The sequence below is a fragment of the Carassius auratus genome, unplaced genomic scaffold (genome assembly GCF_003368295.1).
Source record: "Carassius auratus strain Wakin unplaced genomic scaffold, ASM336829v1 scaf_tig00215565, whole genome shotgun sequence".
NCBI classification, from domain to species: Eukaryota; Metazoa; Chordata; class Actinopteri; order Cypriniformes; family Cyprinidae; genus Carassius; species Carassius auratus.
In genome coordinates, this window is record NW_020528142.1 from 123,911 (window position 1) to 133,630 (window position 9,720).

A 9,720-nucleotide genomic window follows, 5' to 3' on the forward strand; every position below is an offset into this window, starting at 1 on the left:
AACACTAAAAACAAATCAGCTGTTTTAAATGTTTCAAGTGAATTTATTCATCACTATTACATATCTTATTAACTAGTGTTCAAAAGATTGGTACAGTATTAAAAAATAATCTTAATAGCAGTTAATGCTAATATTGTTAAATAATGGTCCAATTAAAGCTTTTAAATAAATTTCTAAGATGGCAAGCAGAATTTGCAGCAGCCATCTATCTTCTATGTGACATTATCCTTAAGAAATAGTTCTAATATACTGATTTGGTGCTGAAAGAAACATTTATTGTTATAAATGTTGAAAACACTTTTGCTGTGTAAGCCAGGATACATGTTTTAAAATAACAGCATTTACTTGAAAAATACTTTTGTTACATTATTTATAAAAGTATTTCTGTCACTGCATGCATTTAATGCATCTTCGCTTAATAAATGTACTTTTCTTTCAAACAAATCTAACTGCCTGCAAACTTTTGAACTTGTGTATATCAAATTTAAACCTATAGCTACCAGTTTTATGAAAACAAGTCTCTAATATCAGCAGAAACACAAAACAACACAAATATATAGTGCAACCCTAGGTGAAATTTAACATAATAGCAAAAAAGGGACTATTCAATTTGAAAATACATTGACCATATATATATATATATATATAGTCATCAAATACACAATATGTATACTTACATTTATTGTTTCAAAACCTTTAATGTAGGATTAAACGTGGGGCTTTTGGAAGCAAAATAAGACCCAGATAAATGCCATTTTAATAATGACATCTATTCCTTACATTTATTAGAAACATTTTCACAAGTCTCTCTCAGCTAATACTGACCACATCACCTCTGTCTACAAAACAATAATCTCTGGAGAAAATCTGTAACACATTTGACATACTATAACAATCTCATCAGTAGCATATAAATGCAATAAATATAATACATCACCCTGGATGTTTTTCACATAAAAGTAAGTTGTAACCCAAACTATGTCATACAGACAAAAAGTTTTGAATTGTTATGGTTGTGAGAGTCTGGCATACTGCTTGAGCGCACGTTTTGGTGGAATGAGAGAATCATTCACCCCCACTCTTCTCTTCTTTTGCTGTTCATTGTCTTTCTCTCCATCTGTCTCTGCGTCTTCCTTACGAGGAGCCAGCAGACCATCATCGTGTGGTGGAACTGTAACATTGTCTTTTGGTCCAGTGTCTGAGGTGACCACGCGGTTACTCTGCAGATCGCTGTCATGTGCGAACTTGCAGCGGCTTCCAAAGCGGCAGCGGCCATCCTTCCTGTAGGCCACACAAATGCGCTTACCATCAATCTGGGTGGGGCGCGCTTGTAAAGTAAGAGGAACGTGTTTCTGTAGGACATTCAGTCTCTCCTCTGCCAGCTCTTTGAATGGATTAGCAAACACACTGCTGCCTGTAAGCGCTCCACCCGAGCTGGATCCTCCCAGAGGTGGAGGAGGGAGCTTGTGAGTGTGAGGACGGACGGAGAGGAGTGGCTCGGGAAAGGAGCGATCAGCTGCGTGCGGCTCCTCTTGATCCTCATTCTCTGGACCAGATTCAGACTCACTGGAAGGCGAGTCCGACTCCAACAGGAAATTACGGCTTTTTGTCTTCTCTACAGTGCATTCTGTCTTTTTGAAGCACCTAAGCAGAAATAATTAAAGAAGTTTATCTAAAAAATGATACTTGATCATTCTGAGCTCATATTATGTAATCGTTTATTCATGACAGTGAATGGTGATCACTGCTGTCAAACTTTTTTCTAACTTTTATTATATTCTTTCTTAGTTTACACACACACACACAAAGCACCCTTACCCCCGCCTTGTGAAAAGAAGCAACGTTTCTCATACCTTACTTTTTTAAAGTGAAATAATACACTTAAAAAAATGAACTTAAGTGCAAACTGAATGTAATGTTTTAAGCACTTAATTGCAATAAAATAAAAATATATTTTAGTTTAAATCTATATTAAATTAGGAGTGCATGCATGTATATATTTCAGACAAATACAGTATGTTGCTTATAGATTAAATATATAATATTATTTATATGAATATAGACATGTAAATACATGTACGGTTTTCAAAATATATATGTTTTCTATTTACATAATAAATATACACAGACAGAACACACATACATTATGCAAACAAAAACTTGGATGCAATTAATCATGATTAATTGTTCGACAGCACTACCTTGTAATGTAATTTCATAATTCTATTCCTCTTTGAAATACAGTTAAAGTGTAATACTTAATATACTTACAAGCATTTATGAAAATAAATAATTGACGCATATATATACTAAAATATGCTTTAATTATTTATATTGAAATCTGTATATCATGTATTTAAATATTTTTTTTTTACATGTAAGAAGCTGTCGTGAAAGCATACTCCAAGTGGCTTTTTAATATTATTTTTACATTATATGCAAGTTAAACAATATACTTTTAAATCACAAAATGAGTTGCTGTAGAACAATTAGTTATTTACCACATAATGAGAGTGAACGGTGACCATCGCTCTCAAACAAGAGTTGAATTGACAGTATTAAATTACAGGACTTTATTTCCTTACGAAAAGTTTTCATTTGGCTTCAGAAGACTTGGAATAAAGTCCACAAGTCGTGTGGACTACTTTTATGGTGCTTTTTGTCCTTTGTGGAGCTTGACAGCCCCAGTCCCCGTTCACTCTTACTCAGTTCTAATGATAGATAGATAGATAGATAGATAGATAGATAGATAGATAGATAGATAGATAGATAGATAGATAGATAGATAGATAGATAGATAGATAGATAGATAGATAGATAGATAGATCAACTGATATTATAAATAATGTAACGTTATTTGTTTAATTATGAATTACTTACTCATTCGCCTTGTCTTCTCCTTTCTCTTCATCCTCTGACTCGGATGAAAGCCCGTATCCCACAAGCGAATTCATGTCGATTATATACAAGTTATTGAGATTTGTGATCCAAATTCTTTAAAAAAAAAACTTATCAGTATGACTGGATATTGATATTCCACTGTCATTGAATTATTTATTTATCCGGAAGTCGGGTTTTCTTCTTGGTCCCCAAACAGATTTTCGTGGAAATAAACAGTAAATGCATGTGCCACAGCGAGGCGCGGAGTGGTAATGCGACAATTAGATAAATTTAACCAATAAAATAATAATAATAACATTGAAATATAAGATCAAACACTTAATCATAAAACGCTAAAATAATACTGAAAATTTGAAATGTTAATTTGGCAACTAAATGAAATAAACATATTACATATTACTTTATTTTAATTTTAGAATATGTTTTATTTTTTGTGCTTTTGTCATATATATATATATATATATATATATATATATATATATATATATATATATATATATATATATATATATATATATATATATATATATATATATATACACATATACACACATACATACATACATACATACATACATATATATCTATGACAAAAGCACAAAAAATTAAATATATTCTAAAATTAAAAAAGTCAAATGTAAATGAAACTTTAATTACAATTAATATCAAAATAAAATATTCAGTAGTATTAATATACATTACAATAAATATTATACAAATAATACTAAAATAACACTGAAGTCTTTTAAAGCAGGTCTAATACACATGTATTTGCAGTGGTGCTGGGCACCAAGGGACATGACTTTTTTTGTACACTTATGTAACAACTTTGTTAACAAGTGGTACAATGAATAGCGATTCAGCACTGGAATTTATTTGTAATGTTTAAGACGAGTGTAGCTGTTATCAGTAGCGGAAGGAATATGTGTATATCTTCTCTAATGCACTGTCTGCAAACAGAGTCATGTTCTGTCTTGGCACTTTTCCACAGCTTCTAGTGAAACCACAAGATGCAAAGAAATGTTTAACATCACTTGATATAAGAAGGCACATTTAAGTTAAATATGTCACATAATAGGCAGTGTGATAGTGAAATATAGATTTTAACAACATCACTTTTCACACTTCATGCAATTTAAAGAAATGTTGTACATTCCTAAGTAAATATGGGCCTACACAAAAATGTCCCGAATTAATGTCTGAGTAAAAGGTTACAAATATTTTCTCGCCTCCCTATTGTAAAAAGGGAAGGTGTGGGCACTGCTAAGCTTAGAAAAATAGAGAAAAAAAAAGTAATACCAGACATTTATACCACCCTTCCTTGTTATTCCACGTAGATAACAATTCCTTTTGTGATTAGGTAACATGGCCACAGAATTTGGCAGAAAGCCGGGCAGAACTCAAATGGCCATCCACAAACTGAACTTACAAATTTGAGCTAATTTAATCATGTTTTCTGCTGCTTATTAGAGTGCAAGATTAATGCATTCAATTCTAAAGTCATTAAGAAATTTCTTGACATGCTTTAAATAGCCTAATGTAAGCAACTTGCATATATATATATATATATATATATATATATATATATATATATATATATATATATATATATATATATATATATATATGCCACAAACAACAAATACACAAATGTAAAAGCCTATATATGAAATGGGTTTTATGTTTTTACTTCATATGACAATATTTTTCATATTTGAAAATTTAATATGTAAACACATATTATATGTGCTTATGGGAAGATGTGCCTCAATCTCAAACTTGTACTACTCTGCTTCTGGTCCAAACAACATATATAATTTACAAAAGATGATGATATGTAGATGCTCAACATTCACATTTCAGGTATGATTATGTAATTCATAAAACAAGACGTAATGAAAACCACACACCTTGTACTCGTAAACCAAAAACCGCCATTCTAAAAACCCAAATGAAATTCCAGAGGCGAGAAAAAAAAAATCATTATTCCCTAACCAGACTTTAAAAGCAAACGGCTCTGTTCGGTGCTTTTTCATTTATTTATTATTTATATTTTCCAGGTTGCATTGGTATAAAGCGGTGGGTCTATGAGGTGAACTCTGAGCCAATGAAATCCCGTCTCGACTTTCCCAGCCCCTCAAACGCAAACGCACCACATTCCCAGAAAGAGGCGGAGTCACGGCCAATTCAGAACTGCATTAAAACGGGAGAACAGCGTTTTGGAACAGGGTTTTGGAAGTCTGTGAGTAATGAGAGGTATTTCGGCGAAAGTGAAATTACCGCTACTGAGAAACAGCGACTGAGGATCATCACCATTTAACATTTACACAGCCTACGGTAGTATTGGGGGTGGAGGCTATAAAAGCTTGAATGATTTGATGTTATATATTCCTCCTGTTGATTCAAACGTTATTTTTCAAATAGTAACATTAGGTGTTTTTTGAGTATAAATGGCTGGCAGAAGTGCAAACGGTCGTCACGCAGGAAGAGCCGCAGCTTTAGCCCGTCTGCTTCACAAGGACTGTGTCCAACTCCTGGAGTTATACGTAAGTCTTATTTATACAGAACTAATCTAATTATTATATTTAACCGTCGAGCCTTTCTTAATTATGGCCTGCATGATGTGCGACGCAAACTGAAGTCATCATCATGGCATCATGACATTTAGTTGAAGGAATGTCTGGGGGATTGTGTCAGAAGTGCCAGTGTTGTCTGAGCGGCTGCGGGGGATCCAGACTTGTCGGTGCGCGCAGCGAATGGAAAGTGCTACTGGACTACAAAGCATGATTGTTTCAGTAATGAATAAAAAAAAATGGATACCTGCCAGATTGTTCAGGTCCACCACCTCCTCTCTTGTTTTCCCTGAATGTTGAAACAATTCTGAGTTTCAGCTTGTTTCGTTGGAAAAGTGTAGCCTGAAACTTGGGAGCGGTTTGGAATGTAGAGGAGTCTTTGAACTTTAGAAATAGGTGAGCAACGAGTATTCAGCCCGAGTACAGCACGAGCGGATCTGCTGAAGGGTGCTACATTATTAATTAGTGACTTAATAAAATGCCTTGTCTGTCTGTGAGCATTAGGCTAAAGTTAAGAGAAAAGCTCTGGCTGAAGGTGAGAGGGAAATTGTACAAGGCTAAAATATTTGTAATGTGTTTTTCATTTTTCATTTTATATCCTTTCAAAGAAATATGCAACATTTTGGGAGTTTTAAATAGATAGAAACTGACAAACTATAAATTTTAATCATTATTTCTCTCTCTCTCTCTGTTGTGTGTGTGTGTATGTGTGTGTTAAGTTGTAGATTTTTAATTGCTTGATGTGTTTCCAACCTCACCCAGTCATCTCAATTGCAAAAAGTTTCCTAGTTTACCCAGGTTCGCCCCTCAAACATCCGCTGCTCAATACACGTGCAATAATGTTATACTTTATTTGCCCTGTTAAATACACAGTAATTAAATAAATAGTTCAGGGGACATTTGGAAACTGTGTTGACTGTAAAAGTTTATACGAGTTAGCTTGGCTCTATCTTTTATAAAAATTTTAATTGCTGCATTTATTCATTTGCTCACCACATGTTTGTTTATCAGTTTCGTCATCTGGCACTTCTTGTAACTTCCACTCATTCCCTTTGTCTCGCGGTTTAGAGAGACAGTGAATCACTGCCGCCCTCGCCGGTTGACGGAGGTTATTTAGTGTCCATTCCTCCACTGGTTCCTCAGCTGTCAGATGGAGAAAAAATATCTTTCCTGCACGCTGCGCTCAAGGAGTGTCTGCGACTTCTGGAAGATGTCATTACCCGGGAAGATGCTGAATTTTCCGACGAAGACAGTGAGTACAAGAGAAAACGGAAAACTGTGAGGGATCGTCTGGGGCACCTGTTGGCAAGCACACAGCAGCTGCTAGTGGATGGCCAAAGATTTGAAGCTACGGTTAAAGAGGTGCAGAAGTGATGTTCACCCAGCCATTTAAATACATTGCTGCTCTGTTTTCTCATAACTGTGATGCTGTTCTGATATAAACATCTCAATTTCATAAACAATCTGTATGTGCTTTTGTGAAAGGAGCTGGATGGTCAAGCGGCCAGTGGGAGTTTTGGTCTGAAGATGTGGATTGTACGAGTGCTGCAGGACCTCGTGCACTGGACCGGCCAAACATCTGACACCCTCCACTCAATGCCAGCAGAGGTGGAGAAAGCACCAAAGACAATTTCCCGAAGGACAAGAAGAGGCGCCGGGAAAATAAAGAAGTGAGACTGGATATGGGATGAAAAAAGAGAATGAAAGGGTGGAGAGGAAGAGGTCAGTATGATAAGAATGAGGAGACGGAATTTCAGTACAGCATGGAGAATGTAGAGAGTCAGAGGATCTGGATGCAGTCACTGGAAATCAGCATTCCAGCATGGGGAAAGCAGGAGGGGAGGGTTTGGGCAAGATACTGTTTTATCAAAGTTATTAATATATTTCTTGGTCATTAAACTTAGATTTTAGACTGCAGCAATGAATGTAAATGTACTGTATGGTTTTATTACATATCAAGATTGTTGACTTTTAGATTATTCGGTCACAGCATACACTGCAGACCTTTTTTATTTTTTTTTAATTGACCATGATGATCAAAGTGAGTTAATATATTATACTTTTGTTTGCATGTCAGTATTACTGTATGCATTTATTTGTATCTATAAGGTATAGTTAACACAAAAATGATCATTCAGTCATCATTTACACACCCGTGTTAATCTTTTCTGGAATGCAAAAGAAAATATAAAAATGTTGGTAGCATTTTACAATAAGATTTCATTTGTTAACATTAGTTAACTAAACTTCCCCAGCGTTTATTAATCCTAGCTAATCTTGATTTTAACATGTACAAACTTGTTTTTCATCAAAAGTTATATCTGTTAACATTAATTAATACACTGTTAAATAACATGAACAATAAACAATTCTTAATTTTTTATTACCTAACATCAAACGTTAATAAATGCTGTAAAAAAATATTGCTCATTGTTATTTTACATGAGTTTATGCATTAACTAATATTATCAAATCAGACTTTACTGTAAAGTGTTACCAAAATATCTCTTTTTCTTGTATTATTATTATTTATTTTTTTATGGACCCCACATTCTTCAAAATATCTCCTTCTTTATACAGATTTGGAAGGACATGAGTAAACACATGTGAGTAAATGATGAAGGAATATTCATGTTTGGTGGACTATTCCTGGAAATCTCTCCTCAAAATGATAATTTACTGTTTCAAATATCTAGAACAATACACTGTACAAACAGTGATGCATAACTTTAAAAGGCTGCTTCTTCACATTTATTATTCAATGCTTGTCATTCCTGTTACATATGCATGGGGAGGTTATTAAGTGTACCATCTGTTGATGTGTGTTCGGATTAATTCCCCATCGACACTCATGAAACACTCATGCCCTCTGCTGGCTACATAAAGTTCTGCTTTTTATTCCAGGTCAATTTGTCAGCTGTGACTCTGAGAGAAAGGGTCCAGACAAGGCTTTTTTCATGATGATTGAAGTTATCGTGCCTTTACACTGATTTTAGCATGTTTAATATCTACTCCAAATCCGTTTCTTAGCAAGCCTGGGTCGGTCTTTGATTTATGTGACGTACTGTACGGAGGAACTCTAGTGGAAGATCATTAATGATTCAGCACCTGGTTACTGTATGAAGAGACTGGAATTGGTGAAGAAAGAAAAACACTACCATATAATAATTTATTATTAATATATGCATTTTAAACTTGCACTGCAATAAATGGTTATATCTGAGCTATCATTCAAACAGGTTTTTGTCTATAACTTAAAGTTTGATTAATCGTATTATATGTGTGGTTGTGTGTGTGTGGACAGCTGTGATGAAGGAAAAGCAGGATGTGTGTTTGGAAGAGAGTGGGGTGGAGTGTATGTTTGTGATCTGAGCATGTGTGTGTGTGTGTGTGTGTTGGAAAAGAGGCAGGATGTCTGAAAGGGGGAGGGGTGTGTATGTGTGTGTTATTGTATGTGTGTATTTGTCTGAGAATAATCATGTGCAAGTGAGTTACAGAGTGAGAGAGAATATAGAGAATGTGAATGTGTGTATGTTGCGTGTGCACCCGAGACAGGATGTGTGTTTGAAAGAGAATGAAAGGGGGAGGGGTATGCAACAGAGAGCGTGTGTGTGTGTGTGTGTGTGTGTGTGTGTGTGCGCGTGCGTGTGTGTGTGTGTGCGCGTGCGTGTGTGTGTGTGTGTGTGTGTGTGTGAGGCGAGAAAGGGGGAATGTGTGTGTGCACTTGCGTAGGAGGGAGAATCTGTGTGAGAGTTGGATTGTGTGTGTGTGTGTGAACACATGCCTTTGTGAGATCTACAGTGTGAGTGTGTGTGTGCTTGAATACATGATTTATGAGGTATATCATTTTTTTTAAAATATGGTTAATGTTAACAAAATGGCTTTAAAAATGCTTTAAAGGGGTCATATGATGCTTTTTTAAAGATAATTATATGTGTGTATTTGGTGTAACATAATATGTTAACATGCTTTGTTGTTCAAAAACACATTAGTTTTCAAATACTGTACATTATTGTAAGTCATCTATGCCCTGCCTCTCTCAAACCCGTCGGTTTCTACAAAGTCCCTCATTCCGACAAGCACAGTCTGCTCTGATTGGCCAACTGACCCAGTGCATTGTAATTGGCTGAACACCGCAAACACTCGTCTGAAATGTAACGCTCCATTCATTAATCGCAAGCTTCATCTTTCAAAATAAATGTAAAGACAGTTAATAATGTCCTTAGTTTTACCGTCAATTCAAGCC

The 9,720-nt window shown here is 35.1% G+C and overlaps 1 protein-coding gene across 1 annotated transcript; it reads right to left on the reverse strand.

Annotated features, from left to right (window-relative positions):
• Window positions 1-22: 22 nt before the first annotated feature.
• Window positions 23-3,086, reverse strand: LOC113095000 (uncharacterized). The gene is made up of 2 exons (XM_026260598.1): window positions 2,881-3,086; window positions 23-1,644 (listed from the first exon to the last, which is right to left on the reverse strand). Exons 1-2 carry the CDS (start codon window positions 2,952-2,954, stop codon window positions 1,008-1,010), a joined length of 711 nt encoding a protein of 236 aa, XP_026116383.1. The 5' UTR covers window positions 2,955-3,086; the 3' UTR covers window positions 23-1,007.
• Between the last annotated feature and the right edge of the window lie 6,634 nt (window positions 3,087-9,720).

What these genes read in the sequence shown, in the direction of transcription:
- LOC113095000 (XM_026260598.1), bottom strand. Translation starts at nt 2,954, where the DNA reads ATGAATTCGCTTGTGGGATACGGGCTTTCATCCGAGTCAGAGGATGAA. An exon ending in GGAGAAGACAAGGCGAATGA is followed by an intron (nt 1,645 to 2,880) that starts GTAAGTAATTCA and finishes ATTTCTGCTTAG; the next exon opens with GTGCTTCAAAAAGACAGAAT.